This window comes from Varanus komodoensis, unplaced genomic scaffold, assembly GCF_004798865.1.
Source record: "Varanus komodoensis strain SLA01 unplaced genomic scaffold, ASM479886v1 scaffold14_1, whole genome shotgun sequence".
In the NCBI taxonomy this organism is placed as follows: Eukaryota; Metazoa; Chordata; class Lepidosauria; order Squamata; family Varanidae; genus Varanus; species Varanus komodoensis.
Window position 1 is genome coordinate 3,380,626 of NW_025335438.1, and position 20,880 is coordinate 3,401,505.

Sequence of the window (20,880 nt, forward strand, 5' to 3'; positions counted from 1 at the left end):
CAGTCTTCTCCAAATAGAGGTGCCTTGAAACAAAATCTGTAATACTGATTTCATCCTTGGAAACATCCCATTCTTCATCATGAGAGAATTCAGGATAGTGTACAATATAAATGACCTGATTTTTGAGTAAAATATAATAAAATTAAAATCTAACTGCCATAATAATGTATATAGCCTAAAAAACAGTGATGAAAATTCAACAGTACAGGTAGGCTGGTAATATTAGGACACCTATTGAAGTGTCCTATTGAAGTGCAACCTTCTTTGATTGTATTTTCATGTTATTATGAAAGTTGCATTTATGAAAAATAAATGGATGAAAAATTTGCAATGCGTTTTCAGATTTCCAAAATATGCCCAGAACATAAAAACCACAGTGAGCTTAACCAACATATACAATGTGACCAGTAGTGCTGAATGCAACTTATCAGTCAAATCAAGATACAGCTTTAAAAAAAGGTATATTTTAGCCCTGAATGCTGCCAAACTTGTAACGTGCTTCCATTGTGTTTGAGGTGCTATGGAAGCTCCCTCTGCTTTTTCACTGCCATCTACGGACCATTTACTCTTTTGTGGATGGTGTAGAGACTGACTACTGAACCAATGCGAATATTGTCTTACTTTCTCCATTGTGTGGAAGCTCCCCGCATAAGATCCCCGCATACTTTCTGAGAGGCAGGTTACAATTGTTCCGCTGTCTGATTGGCTGCCAAATTGCTCACCTCCCTTCTTTTTGACCTTCCTCGAGTAATAAGACCCACACTAGTATTACTTTACCAGCTTTTTCAGGACCACCTGATTATTCTTTCATTATTTTATCCTGCTTCTTAATGAAAAAAATCCCAAAGATGCAAACCAGACATTCTTAAATTATCACCTGCCCTAAATAGTATAGCCATTGTCTTCATCTGAGCATGCTCTCTCTCTCATTCTCTCTCTGTCTCTCTCTCTCTCACACACACACCTGAACTTGGCATCTAAGATATGAAGCAGTCAGAATATAAATCTTTCTAGATTCCATAGACATCTTCCTGACAACATGAACAAATCCCTGTAGGCCAAATGTTAGAAAGTATCTTTTTAAAATGGGGTCTGCACCTGGCATACAATCTAGTAGGGACACACAGGCATAGGTAAACTATTGGACTCCTCTGCCATGAGATATAGTGATAGCCACCAGTTCAGACTGCTTTATGGCTATCAATGGCTATTTGCCATTATGTCTATAGAGGACCTCTAGGATCAGGGGCAGCATACATCTGAATACCAGTTTGCTGGAGAAAATGAGTGGGAGGGGTCCTCTTGTGAGTTTCCCAGAAACCTCTGGTTGGCCATTTGGGGCACAAACTGCTGGATTAGCTGGGGCTTCTTCTAGTCCAACACAGCTGCTCTTATGTCTTATGACTAGGTTTAAGACTGGCATGGAATAAATTTATGGAAAGTTCTAATTTTGGAAGCAAAATTGTATGTGACCAGTAGTCTCCCTTTCTCCCCATTTCATATATACTACCTGCCTGCAGAATTGATATTATGCCCAGGTGCAACTATCCAGTTTTTTGCTATGAATATAAACTTAGATATTTGGGACTTAATGCTGATCAAAATGCAGGAGCTGTCCTTAGAGATCTATCCAAAATATTTACCTGTGGTAGAAAATATGCTGAGTCCCAGTACTAGGAATGGGCGGAATATAAACATAATAGTAATTGAGCAATTGTTGAACAGGCCCAAATGCAGATGCTGAAGCCATTTTTGCAGTGTGATGAAAACCTGAAATCTGCATAATTGGCAGGAGGTTAGATGGAGGTTGAAAATCCCCTTGTCCTGCCAACTAGGAACACAAAACTGTTTATCTATGATCTTTTATGTTTTATATTCCACAAAGCCAATCAGACAGGAGAGAGAACACAAATTAGCTAACCTACTCAGTCCCTGGGGATTTATTGGCATCACTGATGGTGCAGTTGAACCCAAGTGGGAAATTGGCAAAACAAAACAAAAAGAAATCATTCACTTTGGCTTCAAAGAAAACGCAGGAGATGAAAGAGTCAGATAAAATGAAAACCGAATGTTTGACAAATGAGAAATGGACCAATGCAGGAATGGGAAATAATCCCCTTAATTTTTCAAACTGCATTTCATGATCCCTCAGATGTTTCCGAGGGGTTCCTCAGTCACAGACATGTGCCTCAGCATTATTTAATTCACTTTGAGAGCAAGTCAGTCCAGATTCCCATAAACCTCTAAACTTGGGGGATTATGAAGGGCAGAAACAGCACAGAAGCAAAGGTCATCTGCCCTGCAAAGTACTTAGCTGGCTGATTTTGGCCATCTAGCTGTTTCGATCCAAAATGCAAGGAAAGACAGCTGAGGCACCACCAGGATGCTGCATATGCTGCCGGAACACCTCTCTTTTCTTCCCTTCCACCTGAAATGCCCACAAAGAGCTGTCTCCAAGATTGTGTCCTTGGTGATGCAGCCAGCACACTTCTTCCTATGCTTGCTGCAAGGGGCAGGATGTACATAGCTCTGAACTCAGAGACCCAGCTATGAGGTTGAAGCACTTCTCTGACCTCATAAATGGCTCCCAAAAACCCTATGGCCATTCAGACAGCATCCAGCAGCCATAAGAAGGCACTGTTTACTTAGTACATTTATATCCTGCTTTTCTTCTGTCATGGAACCCATGATAGGTGGTCTCCCATGGAGGCTGCTTACTATGATGAGATAGCTTTTCCCCGTTCCCTCAGTCACTGGTTGTTTGATGCTTCCTGGCTTTTGCGCAGTTTTTTCCCTTTCTGAGGAGTTGAAATATCCCTCCTGAGGCTTAATTACATGTGGCAAGAGCTTTCAGCAGCAATATGTTCATATCTTGGTTGTTTTGGCCCCAGCTCTTGTGCCTTCTACCCTGGCCACCACTGGATGCCAGCCCTCATATGGAATTCAGTCCTGAAGCGGTGAGACTAGACAGCCCAGCCCTTCAACTTGATTATTAATGGCCACCAAAACTGAGTGGAGACCCCACGGCACTGCCCAGAATCCTCTCCAGAATGATATTTGGTGGTCAGTTTGAAGAGGAGTTCCTTCAGCAGATGAGCTTGTGTGAAATGTTCATCATAGCAAAAAGAGTATAGGAAATGCTTCTTTGGACCATTGTAATGTTTAAATAAACTAGGGAAATAGGAACATGCCTCTTAGCAAGCTATGGCATTGGTCCAGCTATCCCACTATTTTCTCTACACTCAAGATAGGCAACCTGGTACCTTCAAAATGTTTTGGACTACACTTCCCATAAACGCTGGTCATTGACCATTCTGTATGGGGCCTATGGATGCTGTAGTCCAAAGCATCTGGAGGGCACCTGGATTTCCTTCTGGGAAACCTGCATTGCTGGCCCCTGCACTAAAGTGGAGTGAGCGGAGCATAGTTTTTTACCAGCTTCCAGCCTGATGCTTTTTGCAGCAAAGTGGTAAACATTAAAGTTCCATAAAGAATTGCTATCTTGCAGACAGCAACAGAAAGAGCCCTTGCAGCAATGGTGGCAGAAGAGCCTCAAGATATGCAGAAAAGATGCTGCTGCTTCCATTTCCCCCTTCTTTTTATTGAGGCAGCCGGTATAATTTGGAGCTTTAAACTAATGGAAATTTCATCCTATGGATCCTGGCGATGTGGCTGATCGATCATGGGCAATAGCAGCATATGCTGCTTTCTGACTCAGTTTCTGAAATGCCATGGGAAGCATCCCCAATTAGTAACAGAGGCCATTTACACATCAGCTAAACTGCTAACTGGCATACATAAAACATTTAGAGACATCCTGTAGATTGAAGACCTACAGAAGAATCAGCACAATTCAGCCCAGGGGGTTGGAGGGTGGGGGAATGGAGGAGGAGGAGGAGGAAAGAAAAACACACTGACTCTCTCTCTCTCTCTCTCTCTCTCTCTCTCTCTGTGGGGGAGGGGGAGAAGAACCACACGGGCAAGTGGTTTTTTTCTGCAAATGTCAAAACAGTGTGTTTGTTGTCTGTCCTAGTCTTATTGCCTGTGCCTCAGCGAACTGAAAGAGACATTTGGCCTTTGTAGGTCTGTGTCAGAACTTGTATGTCCTGAGGAGAAAAGTCACTGTTTTGAGAAACTATAAAGCAGCAATGAGCAGACAAATGCATGGAATGGCTGAGTTAAATTTTATTGAACAGATGTTACGTCCCAGAGTTCCCATAGCTGCCTCAGGCTTTGTCTGGTGTCAGCCCTTTGGTAAATGGGTTTTCATAATGAATTTAGCTGCTAATTTGCACATAAAAATCTATGTTAATGTTAAGGGACTGTCTTTTGAACCTACAAAAGCCACCCAGTTCAGAATAGATGGCTTCACCAGCTCTGCAATGCTTCTCTCACCCCAAAGTGGTTCCCCCAAAGCTCCCGAAAGTGCCGGGCATCATTCAATGCATCTCCGCCAACAAGATGAGGGAGCTTGCAGCGCCACTGAGTATTTCAGGTCATTTGCACTCATGAACCTTCAAGGGGTGTTTTGGTTTTAGTTTGTTTTTCCTTTAGTTGCTCTCTGGTGCTAATGTAATTCACATAAACAACGTTGGCCATGGGGCTACCTGCCTAGCATGTGCCCCTGCTCTGGTTTCCCTTCTGTGTGAATGGCTAGCTAGTCACAGGGCATAGTGGTTAGATCACTGGACTCACATTAATGACTGCAACTCCCATGAGTCCGAGTCTGCATAGCCAATGGTGGGAAGCTATAGGAGTTGTAGTGTGAGACTTTCTGGAGGGCCCTAATCTACCCTGATTGAAAGAATGGGAAAATGTTTCCAGAACAGGACAATGTATTTTAAAAACAACATGAATCATGCTTGGCAACTGATGTTCCAACCATTCAAGGTGGCCATGGTAGAAAGGACTTGATCTGGTCAGCAGGACCCACCCAAAGTTCCTCCCAACTCAGGATAATTTGTACAGGATTGTTACCTTCGGGCAACATTATTAAATATGTGCTCATGCACACGCATGCACAAACTTACACAGTCCAGCTATTATGAGCATGGCAGGACACTTTAATGGAGCACGGTTGTCATGCTGAACTCCTGAACCCCAAAATCTACCATTAGAGCACTGAAAATGGGTGAGATATTCTACGTAAAAAAAATTGTTCTTATTCAACTTAAATGCATTTCAAATTCATAGAAAGTACATTCATTTAGATCCTAGGCATTGTAGACATTTCTAATGGTTATGGGGAATTCCCTGTTTTTCTATTCATTTCTTTGAAGTCCTCCATAGAAATATCCAACTCAACTATTCTATGATTCAATAGGGCAGCCCTAGTTACCAAGGAAACCTGGTACAGACCTGCATGAATTAGATCTTGCACACTTGATTCAGATGGATTTTAGCAGACATGGTCAGTTCATCTCATCCAAATATTTCCAGCCTGTTTCAAGATTCTGTATCCTGCCCTCACTTTTAAAAGAATAAATGCAATGTGTTTGCATCATATTGACACTATAAAAATATTTACTTAGGTTGAAAAAGTGTGGACTCTTTAGCGCAGACTTTTTTTAATTACTACCATGTAATGAAAGAGAACACAAGCCATGCTTCCTTCAACATGGAAGTTATCCCATGTTACAATTTATTTCCATATAAATTTATTGTTACATATGCTAATTACAAATGGAAAACAAAGACAGAACAAATGAAATGCATTGTTAAACATGCATAAATGAGCAGATTGCCTGATCCTTGCTAAAATCTATCCATGGAATGAAAGCACCATCTAGCATCAAGCCTGAAACTGCATTTATTTATGAGAAATACATTCAGGATGTGGGAAGGTAGATAGAGGGATATTTCCATCTTGGAGAATGTGAGGTTTTCAAAACAACTAATTAATGTATTTTGCTAGCTGGTAAATGTCACACAATATCCACAAATGCTTTTGAGCCCATTAAGATTTTCATGAATCAAAGAAGGCTTCTTACATGGTAGATTTATACCATCCAGCATCATCTCAGTCTCCAATAAATTATAACAAGGCAACTCAAGCCAGACCTGGCAACATTTAAGACAAGGATTTAGGGGGAAATAACCTTCAAAAGGAAAGGCACAGGATGAACATTAGGGACATATATTTTACATAACAATTATCTTAACAGGTTTCCCATAATACATATGTCTGCTTATGATTTTCGCTAAGTTTTCAAACACTGGATTGAGTTGTTGCTGATTATTCCTCCATACTTAATTTGTAGCCTTTTAGCTATGTTGGAATTGATGGTCCTTGTTCTGGCTCATTAGGCACGAGTTGTCCATGCCGATCTCACTCCAGGGTTAGAATCAAAATTATGTACAACCAGCCACCTGCCAAGGGTCTTCCAAGAAGAGCTCCTTGGAGCTTCTCCTCTTCTTCACTGCTGTAGCCGTCTTGTTCACCTGCTTCTTGCTCTGGCCCAGGCAGCAGTGGTGGAGAGGAGGAGGAAGGCTGGATGCCACTGCCTGCTTGCTCACTGACTCTCTGCTAGTCTAGCGAACAAATGGCAAGAGAGAAGAGCTACAGCTGGAGACAACAGTGCTGAGCAGGTAGACTCTCTAAAGGAGAAAGCCCATTGAGGACACCTATCCAAAAGCCTCAAAACCATGGACCCAAGACTGTCCCATTTCATATAGCTCATGAAGGACAACGATGCAACTTGTGATGTCTGCATGCCTGATTTATGGGCTCCTCTACAGAGGCCAAAGACAACATGAGTGAGCCATTTTCTTCTGAGAAATCAGGCCAGTGAGATCAATTGCAGGCTCCTACCAATAGCTTGGGCCCTGTTGTAGCACAACAGCCTGGTACACAGGAATAAGTACCAACTGCCACCACAAAAATAAATACTTGCACTTTCAGATGAGAGCTGCAGCTGCTTCCTGGCCAGATGCTGTGTGGATGAGCCCTCTCTGTAAGATCCATCCATCAGTGCTCATACATCTTTTAAAAGACTATAGAGCAGGAACAGTGATGAATAAAGCACATTTCCAGCAGAAGTGGTGATGCCTGTTAGCTTAAGGCCAAACTAAAATGAAACTTGAGAGATCCACAGTTTAAATAGCCCATGTCCTTGATTTTCAAAGCAGCCATGACAAGCCAGTAATTGGATAGGGGCCAAAGCACAGGGGAGCCATATGTCCTCTTTTGCAGAAAGCCCTGCATATTTTTCAAGCATACTCCCAGCTACTTTGAGGATTGCAGCTGAGCTTAAAGGGAACAGGGCAGCTTGTGCATGGGGTGGGGGGCAGGTGACCTCAGCATCCTGGCTAATCAGTCCTGGGTTACCACTGGCCCTGCCTCCACTATCCTACACTCCACGGCTGCGGGGTGGTTCCAGAGACGGGAGCTTGATTCTGGCCTTCCTGCCTTCACAGGCCCCCTCCCCTCACTTCCACTCCAATTAATACGCCCTCCCCTCTTCAAGTGTTTAAGCACAAGGCTGTGAGAGATTGAGATCCAGCAGCTCTCCTTTTTCTTTTTCCAACTTATAGTCATCTATAATTCAACCGACCCCCCTCAAACCTATTGTTTTCAAGTTCAGCCAATTTAGAAAATGAACCCAATGTTCTGCAGACATTGTTGTAAACAACCAACATAATCCAACATAACGGGAGACATTTAAGTGTGATTGCTTGGAGTTCTCTGGGCAGAGCACAAATCTCCTGCATTCTTTGCCTATAAACAAATCACAACCACAGGAAGCACTAGCAGCAGAAAATGGCAGGGCTGCACATTGCAGAGTGATCAAACTAACATGGCATTGTATGTACAAAACTTTCTGAACCATACAGCTTTAACTTGGGCTTGCCATCCATTCATGGTTTTTAGGGATTGCTGCTGTTTTCAAAAGCAGCAAATGAGAAGAAAGCTTGCTATGGACACATTTCATTCCTTTTTCGATGGAGAATAACAGCAAAGTTTGCACTTAATTTTTAACTATGTAAGGAAATTGCTAATATGATTCTTCTGGAGCTGCAAATTTTGCATGAACGATGACTGCAGCTGTTTGATAGAGATGCCATATATATCCAGCCCAGAAACAAAGTGCACATTAGCTGCTGCAGACAAATGTCCACTGCACATCTATTGTACATTTTATCTTCACAACAACCCTGTAAGGTAGCTTTGACTGTGAATTGGTGACTGGACCAAAGTTACTCAGAAAGCTTCATGACAAGTGTAAAATAGAACCGGGATCTCCAGGGTCCCAGTCTAACACTTTAGCCATTATGCCATGCTGGTGCTCCTCAGGACAGTGATGATGTACGCTAAGCCATGTGCAGTGGCCGCATTCACACATAATGATAAACCAGAGTTCCTTGTCTGGAGCCCATTCACTCCTATTCCACACCTTCCTTCATACAAATGAGAAAGATTCTGACAGCTGAGATCCTGCACTTTTTTTTCTCCCTACCAACCAGAAATCATTAGCAAACAAGTTGCATTGGTTCAGATTTGTGTTAATTTATACTCCTTTTGTACTGCTAATTTATGCTGCTAATAATGGCTCAACCCCTGTGTAGGAATGGTTCAGCTCTGCATTCATTCATACTACTTTTGAATGCAGATGATGCTCAGTGAAGCAAATTATGAAACGTGATGTGCAAGATTTATTCAGATATGTACTACTCTGTCCTTTCAGATTGGGAACATGATGTACAATTGTGGATAATGAGACGGGCTGCAGTGGTTTGGATCAGTTTGACAGAAACTAGATAATCACTTCTATGGATAAGTGTCCCAAACTAGCAATGCCAACATGCAAAAAGTTGAATTGTCTACCCAAAATTTCATACATTGTTCTTTTGATATATCTTCTATCGATGCAATGCAATTTACTCTCCATGAATCTCTTGGTGCTCCAATTCAATGTTTCAAACAAAGAAACACTCTCTTTATTAGTAATGGAAGTAACTATGTGATCAGATAGTTGTTATTCTAAGGCTGCAATACATTTCTTAATATCCTTTTTGTGCACAATTAGCTGGATAAATTCTACCATGCTGGTAAGAAACATTTTAAATAGCAATGGGGTTTTTTTCTGTGTTGGTTTAGTGTAATGTTGAAAAAATGAAATCTTTGAAATTCCTCTGCTTTGGTAATGCTTTCGTCAAACTGAAGATGTACAAAACATTACTAGTCAAAAATTGTCATGTTTTTTTCCCCTTGGTGATGGCAGGGAAAGAAAATTATCATCAAAAAACCACTCAAATAAATCAGTAGCTAAAAACCAGATCCTAAAATTTGTACTGCTGGTACATCAGTGCTAAAAGGCTTGTCACAGACCCAAATCTGTGGGTACACACCATTGCTAAATTTCCTGCTGCAGAGGCTGCAATACTGCACTGGTGAAAACAGATGTGAAAACCATGCACATTTGCAGAATGTTAAGGTGCCAGTCTCTCTTCTTACCAGCAGCACCCAATTTGCCTTCCTTTTAACCCAGATGTATGCAGGTTACTCAGCAGAAAGTTCCACTGCTTTTAGTTGGTCTTGGGTTCAGGAAGGGTGCTTAACACTGCAGTGCTTAAAGTTCACTAGCAACACTGAGCTGTACCTACTTGGTGACATTGTGCTACAGAAAGCACTTCTACTTGTGCAAGACAGAACATCCAGTTTTTGCTAATGCCTGTTATCAATGGCAGGGCCCTTTGCCCACTCCAAAAATCTGTCCCCAGGTGTCGGGGACTATCCGAAATGACATGCAATGTGGCATAAAGGGCTGTAGCAAATGGGAGGAGTGGCAAAAATAAGGTGCCTTGTGTTGTGGAAGCAGAAGTGCTTCTGCCACCTCAAAACTATCACCAGATACAACATCATGAACATTCATTTTGCTGCCCAAGTCAGACTTGGAACTAGACTAATTCCAAGCTAGAGATTATACATTTTGTATGCATCTTTGCTGTGCCTCATATTTGTCACCACAGATTTTTAGACTGAAATTCATGATTTGGGATAGGTTTAAAAATATCCTCATAATAACACATTGCAAGGCACCTGCAGTCTCTTTGGCATCACTGTTGTTCTTGTTGCTTCTTCTTTCTTTCATTAGTCAGGTAGGGCATTGCAGTCAATCAGGGAAAATCAAAACAGGACAAAGCATACATATCCAAAATTATTTTGTGGGAGGCAAAAACAATATGCAGTTTAGTTTCAACCCATTACCTTTAGAAAAAAAGATAGGTACATAGCCATGAGAAGGAGAATGGAAGTGTTTAACCTGTTTTAAAGAAATCATGCTTTGTTGTTTTGTTTGAGCCAGAAACTATGGCTAATTTCAACTATGGTTTAACTGAACAAGCCATGCCTGGAAACTAGTTTTATCTTGTTCTTTGTTAGAAAAACAGTTTTAATTCACCACAGTTTGCTTCTGATGTGCTCCTCAGAACTGTGGTGGAGCAGGAAAGTGTGGAGGACATGCCTAAAGTGCATTCTAAGCCCAAAGTGCATTCACACAATGTTGTATTATTGGTTTCACATTACATGCAAACCTCTCCATGTATGCAAAATGTGTCTGAACACTTAGTTCTGCAGCTGCCCAATAAAACCTGAGCAAATGCATTAACATGCAAATACAGACCCCTTCCCTTTCAAAAATGTTACAAAATAAGCTTCAGTTACAAGACCTTCCAACCATTATAAATTAGCACCATTCTGCTTAATTCAGTGGAACTATCTCCGTTTTCATTCACTTCAGTGCCAGTCAGACCTAGGAATGTTAGCAAGAAAAAATTAACCCTTTTTCCACAGTGAAGGCAGCAAGATTTGGCATTGGTTATTACTGGAAACAACTCTTTAAACTCATGAGATTTGTAAGACAGTGCAGTACACAGAGCAGGTAAGGGACATGAAATTATTGCTCTTGTTTATGTCCCGATTTTGGGGCAGGAGCAGGAGGGAAATCTTATATCACAGTTCCTAGTTGCTTGTAACAAATTACAGAGCTTAGACCAGATAACATCAATTGCACTACAAAATTCAATAATGCTGTATTTCTCTTGTGAACAAAATGATACAATTAAGTTAAAGTAAGACAGAGCTAAAACAATATACAATACTGTAATTTCCTAAATGGCTTTCTATTCTTTTTCATTTTAAAACTAAATGCATACAAAAATATGTAACAATCAAAAAACAATGCAGGTTATTAAGAAAAAAAACTGTCATTTGTGGTAATTCTGCGAGGAAGGAATGGAGGGAGGGATGGGGGAAGAGAAAGGTTTTCAGGAACAACAGACAGTAAACACTGTTGCTGGTGTTTTTTATTTTTAAATATACTTGGCATAAAAAGTATCACCAACTAAATCCCACGTTAAAGATCTGAAGAAATACTTTGGTATGGTTCCTTCTGTAGGTTGGATGCTCCATATATATATCTATATATATCTATATATATATATTCTCAGCTGGCATCAGACCTCCGTGTGCTCATTAAGTTTGCAGAAATTCTAAAATTGAATTAACAAAAATGTTTCACCTTCCATCTATCTATGCATTCAAGAATATCAGTCACAGAGCAATTACATCATCACACAAGTCAACAACAGTCCAATCACTTCACTTTGATAGCAGACCTATGAAAACAGCCCCCTTTTTGATAACTCAGTGCTTTAAAAAGAAGACCAGAAAATTCTGAGGAAATCAAGGCACAGCAGTTACTGCAACCATTTCACCCCAAACATATTTTCAGTGCCAGTCTCCTTCTCACCACCTGTTAGTGCCGTTTCCTGCTAAACTTATAGGGAGACAGTTATCAAGGTGATGTAGAGAGTGATGTAAGTGCCTGGAGGGCATTTTACTCAAGGCATCATCCCATCTGGTAGTGGCCGTTTCTGAAACAATCCCAAAGTGCCATATTTTGGAGCAAGCCATTTGGAACAAGTTGTTAAGGCCAAGATGGTGGTTGAATTCAAACTGTGCCAGACTCCTTTGCACCATATGGTGATGCAGATATTGAAAAAATCTTCCAGATTAAACCATAAGTATATACCTATTTTAATAATAACCTACAGGTAAGTATGACCATGTTAAAAATAAAACAAAACACTCTAGAATCAAAGAGAACATATATTTCTTTCAGCTAGATCATGGCATTTCCTTCATCCTGCAGAATAGCTAAATTAACACCACTGGTTTGCCTCTGTTCAGTCAATCAGACTAAAGCAATTTTGGTGGGAAAGGAAGAGGAAGACTTTTCTAATTAAATTACCAGAATGTGCCTGTTCATGGCAAAAGCAGGGAGGGGAGAAGACACAGAAAACAACAAATCATTGACTAACTTTAATCTGCCTTGGAGGGGATTCTGTCTTGGAACCCAGCCACCTCTGGAGTCTTGCATAAAAGAATGGAAAGCCAGCCCTCCATACACTGCCTGAAGATTTTGTTTAATAACAGTTAAAGTGAAGAGGCTGATAGGAGTTTACATTACAAGACAACCTGGTGCCTTCTAAAGCTAGGAATGTGGAAACAAAGTTTATATAGTAATATTAGTTCCAACTCAAATACACCTGAGCCACACTCTATAGGAAATCTAGTGCCCTCCAGATATATTTGGATTACAACTCTCATCAGCCCCAGCCAATCCTGGCGCTGTAGTCCAAAACATTTAGAGGGCACCCACTGGGGGTATATGTATAGTCAGAAACTTAGAGGGACTGAGAGAACAGGGATGGACCTATCATTAGGCAGGTGATCCAGACATTAATGAAAGGCAGTGGGAAGCAATTGGTATCCCACCATTTCTCCTCTGGGGAGGAAGCCAATACAGCTTACATAGTCCTCCACTCCATTTTATCCTCACAATCCTCTCCCTTTGGCATAGGTTAGGTTGAGATTGAGCAACTAGCCCCAAATCACCAGGAAGCTCCATGACTAAGTGGCAACTAGAACCTGAATCTCCCATGATCCACTCCAACACTCTAACCACCATGCCACACTGTTTGTAAGTGCATTACCACAGCAGGTGGCCATCATCGCATTTAGCTCCCCACAAGCCCAGAGGTGTTCTGGCTCTGTCAGTGGTTATAAGGCTCCACTGTGGATTGTGTCTTTAAGGATCCCCAGAAGAGGTCCAAGCAGGACCGGGCCTGGAAGCCAAACAAGTTTGTCTATGACCTGGTTTGCAGCACACGACAACCCACCACGGGCAGCTAGCCTTCATGATGGCAATGGTGTTGAACTGTATTCATATCCTGGCTTTTTTCCTCTAGTGAGGATCTCAGGGTGGCTTACATAGCTCCACTTAATGATAACAACAAAACCCCACTGAGGTAGATTAGGCTGAGAGTGAGTGACTAGCCCAAAATCACCCAATGAGCTTCATGGCAAAGGGGCAACTAGAACCTGTATCTCCCAGGACCTCAGTCCAACCCTCTGACCACCATACATGCCATCTGAACTTTCCACTTCCTAGGTTTCTTATTTTGTCTTCACCCATGGTGTGTGCTGTGAACCAAGTGAAGGACAAGCTTGTCTGCCTTCCAGTCACAGATGACAATCCCCATGGTGAGTTGGGGGAATGGTGAGCAAGTCTCCTGGCAAAAGCTACTCCTGTTGAGTTTGCCCAAGCCACAGTCAGTGTCAGCTGCCACAGTGTTGTCCAAACAGCATGGTGGGGCAACTACCACTTGCTTCCTGCCCTTACACCCAGGTGCAACTTGGAGCCCTTATGGCTTACTGCAGCTCCCCCACCCTTTTCTGGGAGATCACTTCTCAAAGTCTCAGTTCTGAGAACCACTGATAGCTCCTCTGAAGTGCCTAATCAGAACATTGCAGGGGCTGTTAGTGGATGCCACCCATCTTTCTTTTGTACCCCAAATGTTCACAATATCCTTTTTTCAATAGCTGTAATTGTTAATAGCTTTCATTCCAGAGGTGCAGGTGTGTGCAATTCCATGAGTGCGAAAATTAACCACACCAGACTAATTTTCACAGCAAGTACCAACCATGGAAATTAATCCAGACAGAGTCCTGACAGGAGGTTTGTTTTGCTTTTTGGTACTTTGCTGTGTCTTGACAGCTGTCAAAAGCAAGTTGTCAATTTAAAACAAAGGTGCAATTGACTTTTGCTTGTGAAAATGAGTGGAAGGGTTGTCTCATTTTGACACTGGGATCTTCAGGAAAGGGGTCACTATGTTTCAGTACAGATTTCAGTGCCTCCAACTTTTCCACCATTTCCCAAGACTCCCATTTCTTATAAAGATGGAAAAGTACAGCCCACCTCCTTTTATTGGAGCATGGAGGTTTGACAGCTAGCTGTCAAAACATCACTTCACTTTTTGAAAGGGACCCCCATGATTTTTCCACAGGGAAATGCACATTCAGTGAAAAGAGCACACAAGAAAACCAAAAGGAATTTTAACCATGTAACCCATAATTCATGTATGAATGCCATTGCTGCAGAAAACTGTGAAAGGCTTTTCAGAAATGTACTGGTGATTAATAATATCAATGGTAATACCAGTGCTGATGAATGACAAGTGCCAGAATATAGTCCTTGTATTCAGACTTAGTATGCCTCTCGACCACTAGAAGCTGAAAATGAACAATGAGATATGTACATAACCACCTTGTCCTGTCTGGGAATTTTCCTGAAGCATCTGATCAGTTACTGTGGTGTGAGGACTTGAACTAGACAGAAAAGCATGACATTTCTCTTATCTTCTGCTCTCATGCACTGAGACTCACCCTGTTAAACTGAAGAGCACTCACAGCTGAAGAAACCGACTCAAAGAAGACAGTGTTCTCAGATTCTAGCTTTCCACTGAGCTTCAATGACTTCATCAAAGAAGCTGTAATAGGACATGAGTGTAGCAGGTTAAAAGGGAGCACTGTGTTTAGAGAGTAACTTTTTCAACATATGCTCACTGAAAATAGACACTTGCCTTTGCAATTTGCCAGCAGAATATCAATATTCCTTCTTTCAGACTCTGCATAGATCTATAAGGGTGCAAATATTAGAATTCTTTACTAAAGATTGTGAAGTATCAAATTCAAATGAAGCATCACTCCTGCATCCTCTTCTCTCAATAACTAGTTTTTGACACCTGGTGGCTTTTGGAAAAAAGATTACATTACTGAAGAAATGCAAGTTAGCAAGTTATTTGCCCCCTCCCCTTCAAGGGAGATGATACTCTCACTAATATTCATAGAAAACAAGAATGAATATTTAGATTTTTGGTGTGCAAGCATTTGTTTGTTTGTGTGTTATATTGCCAGTGGCCACCAGAGGGAACTGTCCCATAATATAAACATCACCCCAATCGTTTTGTGCTCTGGAATGGTGATGCAAAAACAGCATTTTAAGGGGAGGCAGGGGATCTTAGTCTAATAAAAGAGCGTCCTTCCTAATGGGCTAGTATTCCTGCTTCCCTCATGGGCTAGCCAGAAGCTTCCAGGGGAAGTCCACAGGCAGGGCTTGAAGACAATAGTTGTTCTGCACATAATCCAACACTGGATGGTTCTGGAATTAAATTCTGGAAGAAAACTTGACCTTGTTTGTGCTTATTTTGACCAATAATGCAAATGGAAAACATGCAAGGACTTGAATGGCATACAGTGCTCAGCATTCCTGACCATTGGCCATGCTGGCTGGGGCTGATGGGATTTGAAAGACAATATATTTGGAAGGAACCTCAGTGGAAAAGGCTGGACTAGACTGTGCGTTTAATTCGCTTACCGTTAAGACATGGCACAAGCAGTGCAAGTCAAGCACAGAGACATTTTGTGACATCATGTGGAAAAAGCATCTTGGGGCCAGATTACACTGCACTGTCTATAAGTCCCCAAACTCAGAAACTCGTGGTCATTTTATACAAAGCAGGAGAAGCAATGGAGACCACCTTTGCCTTCCTGTCCTCCCACCCTGCAGCGCTGCTAGGTGAGCTATCTAGCAGGAGGATTTTGGAGAGGAAGGAAGGAAGGAAGAAGGCTTGAGGAGCATCAGAACAGTTCATATCCAGGCTGCCCTTGTCTCCTCCCCTCATCACCTTCCAAAATATGCCCTTCTATCACTTCATGAGCAGACAGGACCATTCCTTTTCCACTGGCAATGAAGGGCAGAGGAAGTAGAGCCCTGATTTTCACCTCTACCCTCAGAACAGAGGATCCAAACTATCCGATGGCCCTTCAGGATGTCCCTTGAATGCTATGGAAGTTTTCACGTGTGAGTTTCTGCTTGAATTGTGATGCAGCTATGAAATCTGCATTGGCAGTAACATTTATCCCATTTTTAAATTATAATTCATAATCAGCCAACATGTACAGTTACTCCTAATAAACACATGTTTAAGTGGCAGATAGAAACAGTTTGAGATTCACATATATGAAAGCCTTGAATGGAGAATGCATGCTAATGAAAACAGCTTGTTCAGCCCACTTTGCTTGCTAGCCTGTGTTAACAATATCACTTTGCGTAATATAAGAAGTTTGCTTTCTTCTGACAAATATTGGAAGATGTAGTAAAATGATCTACTAGCTCTAGGCCTAAGACTTTTCTAAAGGTGAAATATTTGTATCCCAAGCAGCCTCTTTCCATGTTTCTGGGTACCATCTGATGCTACAGCTATAGGACATGTGTGATCTAGATTGCAAAAAGGTAGATATGCAAACTCACATGATGTAGAACAACTAAAGAAAGAAAGCAAGGGGGATTCCTCAGCCTGTCCCTGCATCACATCACTGTGCCCCGCTCTGCCACTCCAGAACCTCTGCAGCAGGAAACCTGCTTTGATCAAGACAGACCCCTGCATAACCTGGCTGGGACACACTGACATGTGAACTTCCACAAAGGGCTGGGAATAGCCAGGTTCATACATAAGGAACACTCTCCACTCCGATAATTTTGCTTGGGGTTCAGCCCAAATAAAAGTTCTGGAGAATTTAAAAGCTGGCTTGCTGGATTGCAACATTCTGACTGCCCCAATAAAGGTGTAGCTGTCCTGCTATCAGTATGAGTTATGTTCAAGAACTGTTACTTCTCTTGATGACATGGAGAGTAGGATCCACCATTTGTCACTTTGGTCCAGGTTAACTGAACATTTGCAACAAGGATGGAGGAATCTTTTCTCTGCCCTTTTTGATACTTCAGGCAATACTGACTCTTCCCTGAGAAGCTGCCAAACATGGTTTGTGGGCAAAGTGCTAGTTCTTACCTAATTATTTCCACTACACCCAGTAATGTAAAAATGCTGAATAAACACCGTCCCTGTATCTGGTATGACTCTTTGACCCCTTTCTCTTTCTCATCCACTTACAAAGAAATAATTCTTGCACGTATGACTCACAAGAGTTGAATGTTTCTCTTACTACTCTGTAATCCTCCCAATAGCTAAGCATCCAATCACAACAGAGGAAGGCTGCCAAAGGGTTTGGATAGGGCATATTTGTGGGGAAAGTGTAGGGGCTAAAGAAGGTGAGGAAAGGAGCCAAGCGCATTTGGTCAACAGGAAAGCTAACCAGAACTGAAGAAACTTTCTAGAATGAATGGACACATCAATCTTTTTCTAGTCCATATCAATTCCGTAGGCATTCATCCATATGCAAAGAAATTCATATTTGAATGTGCATTTAAACATACATTTCTCCATGTAGTTTTGCTTAAAGGATGCATTTCTAAGTGCATTTTCTCTCAAAGTATGACTTTCTAAATATATTTTAACCTAAAGCATACATTTCACATGCCTTTTGGTAGGTTTTGTGAGCTAAAATCTGCATCCAAAATTTGGAGAAGTGCAAAATCTGAAGAATGATTGAGTTTTGATCTGCACATTAGTCTAGAACTGGATTCGTCATACAGTTTCCTTGGTGCATGTCATGTTCTCTGATTCTCCTGATTTTTGTTTCTTACATTTCAAAAGCAACATACATTCTGTTTATTATCTGGAGGCTGGCATGCTGCAAAGCAAAATGTTGCCCTCCAATGCCATATTTATTGACATTTAAGAGTATTTTTGTGGTTTGGAATTTCACCCCTGCCTTGTACGAAGGTTCTTGAACAAGGGGTTTTTCTCCAGTCTCACCAGTTTGCTTTTTGGAAAATGAGTGCTTTGTCATGCCCACCTTGGCAACCTTTTCATGAATGGGGAAACTGACAAAGTCCCAATGGAGGTGTTCACCTAGGAAGGCTGTTTCACACAAAGAAACCATAGCTAGTGTTGCCTTCATCAAGAAAAGATACATAAATGTGCTACTGATATCCAACACTGGAATCACTCATTTTGTGCCCATTTCATGTACATCAAAGGTGAGACTGCTATACTGGAAGGAGGAACAGACACTTCAAGAAACTTATCCTAAAAGTAAACTGGGTGAAGCTGAGTAAAGGATATATTTTAGGCCCACAGTCTCTTTGTTGGAACTCTTCCCAGGAGCAGAATAAGTGTGAGTTTCACCCAGAGAGCAGACATAAGCGGGTAGTTACAGTAAAATGCATACGGAAGATCATAAATACCTGAGTAAGCACAGAGATGCCAGTGTAGTCATAGAAGGTCAAACCACTGCAGTCGAATATGAGGGTATGCCTTTCACTGGGCCGCTGTTGTAATGACAAATCTCCTATACCAGTTAGTGAAAAGGTTATTTTTGTTTAAATCAGAGCAATATGTGTTTCTGAGATATTCAGACATTTAGTATCCCTCTGAAATAAGTGGAAATATCCAAGTGAATCAACCCATGCTGAAAATCAGCAAACACTGGCCTTTTCTTCTAGGAGTCAGTAATAGTGCGATAGGTGAGCCATGGCACGCAGTGTTAATACTTCTCAAGGGCAGGAGTGCCGTCGGAATCTGCCAGTAACTCCTGTTAGAAATTCTTCCTCTCTCTGAGGTTAGCTGCACACCTAACAGTAGTTGGGAGGTAGGATTTATTTTTCCCAACAAGAATATATTGCTCTTTTTTACAATGTAAATATCTTGAAGTGGTTTGGTCCTGAATGGGCCAACAGCTTTATAAAAGGCCTGCTCCTGGTGGAGACCCAAGTTGCTAGAATCAGTGAGGATGAACACAGATACCTGCAATTTTGGGATCTCTTTGTTGGGGGGGGGGGTTTGGCTATGGGGACTGTCTTGCCCAACACCTGCAGTGCAAAATTTACCAGTGATGGTCACATCTTTTGTTCTATGGCAGCAGATTTCTGAACCATGTTCTGATGGAGGTGGTGGAGGGAGCCCTAGTCTTCTGTAAGACTGGAAAGGGGTTCCTCAGTTCAGACATCAGAAACAACACTGTCTTTTTATGCACAATGTCCCAGCAGGTTCAGCCTCCAATATCTTCATTTCAACAAGATTTTTTTGCTAACAAAAGCAAAGAGCATGTGCCTCCGCCTTGCCCCAGTATGAGAAAGCATGGTGATGAAATAATGCGTCAAACAAGGGGTTTGGGACCTTTTGAGACAGCCAGAAAGCAAGGATGTCTGGGCAAAATAACTTTCCATTATTACGAACTACAAAGCTGTGAATAAAAGGATGGAGGTTCAAAAGGAAATGATTTAAACTAAATAGTTTTGACAAAGAATATAAAGAGATTTGAAATTCTTCAAGGGAATGAGGTGCCAACACTGCAGGGATTTACACTGGCACTAAATCCTTCTCAAAAAGTAGTCAAAAGATCCACTGTCTTGGGAGTTTGTGGTTCCAGAGATTTATTGGCTTATTTATTGGCTTATTTAACTGTGTATGCATAAATATACTGCAAGGTGATGAAATATAATTAATATCAAAGGAAGTAAACTCCAGCCTGATGATAGCTAAGAATAGACTTAGGAGACGTGCTAGGCTTTAAAGCAATCTTCTCTTCAGGGGATGCAAAAATATCAAAGAGAAAAAGAAAACCTTCACCAGCGACAATAGGAGACCAGCAATTATGGGAGAGGATATCAAAAGTGCTGGGAATTCCTCAATACCTGCTTTACTGAGTGTTAATTGATTTACCTAAATAACAGGGTCAGGGATCATTGCTGGCCCACCATGGTCCCCAGGTCTGCCACACAGACCCATAAAATTTGTATTGGTTTTTGATTTATGCAAAGTTCGCAACTCCTTTTTTATCTTGTCCCACAACATCTTTTCTGAGCTGATGGTTTCTTTCATCCTTAATAAGGTATTTTGGCCTAATATAAGGTATTCTTTATATTTTACAGAATTTTAAAATGTGATACTAAAACCTCATTAGGGCACAATCTTGTCTATGTGTGTTTAGACGAAGGAAGGAAGGAAGGGTTCCTACAACTCCCAGCATTCCCCAGCCTGCCATTCTGCTTGGAGAATGCTGGGAGTTGCAGGACCTTTTCTGTTTAAACATGCATAGGAACACAGACTTTGTATTACAATGAAACAAAGATAATAATAATAATCCATGTTTCCTAGTTGGGTGCCATCTCAAGCCAGGCAGCAGGGCCATGGTCCAGCGAGCTGTGGGTAAAGGGACTTGTAGCCCATATGCAGGGCTCCAGGTCCAGAACGGCTGGATTCAAACCTCACTGGTACAAACAGAGACATAAGAGTCCTGTGAAGCAGCTGGAGATGCAGCCTGCTTCACCAAGCTAAATAAGCAAATTTGGCCACTCTTGAGGCTTCAGCCAAAGTACCCCCAAGCTTCTTCACAGCCCTACAGGCACAAGGGGAACCCACTTTCACTTTCCTGCAGAACTATTGGTAGCCACTTGTACAACCCAGAGAACTTGCGTATGGCCACTTCTGTGTGACAGAACTGACTCCAACTCTGGGGCTCCTGGGAACAGCATCCTCAGCAAGTGGGAGGGAGGCTCCTTGCAGGAAGCCCTGCTAAGCTTTCCTGGCTTCAGCAGTAGCAGTCTGACCAGTGCTGGTCAGTCAGGTCCAGCC

At 41.7% G+C, this 20,880-nt stretch overlaps 1 protein-coding gene across 3 annotated transcripts in view; it reads right to left on the reverse strand.

Moving 5' to 3' along the window:
• Positions 1-5,607: 5,607 nt before the first annotated feature.
• Positions 5,608-20,880, reverse strand: part of SLC26A7 (solute carrier family 26 member 7) — a 157,942-nt gene continuing 142,669 nt past the window's right edge. For all 3 annotated transcript variants that reach the window (XM_044423758.1, XM_044423759.1, XM_044423760.1), the window contains 4 exons: positions 18,492-18,595; positions 14,926-14,980; positions 14,729-14,832; positions 5,608-11,490 (listed from right to left, as the gene is read on the reverse strand). In XM_044423758.1, the coding sequence (XP_044279693.1) occupies positions 11,455-11,490; positions 14,729-14,832; positions 14,926-14,980; positions 18,492-18,595 (299 nt within the window). In that variant the 3' untranslated portion in view covers positions 5,608-11,454. The remainder of the gene's footprint in view (positions 11,491-14,728; positions 14,833-14,925; positions 14,981-18,491; positions 18,596-20,880) is intronic.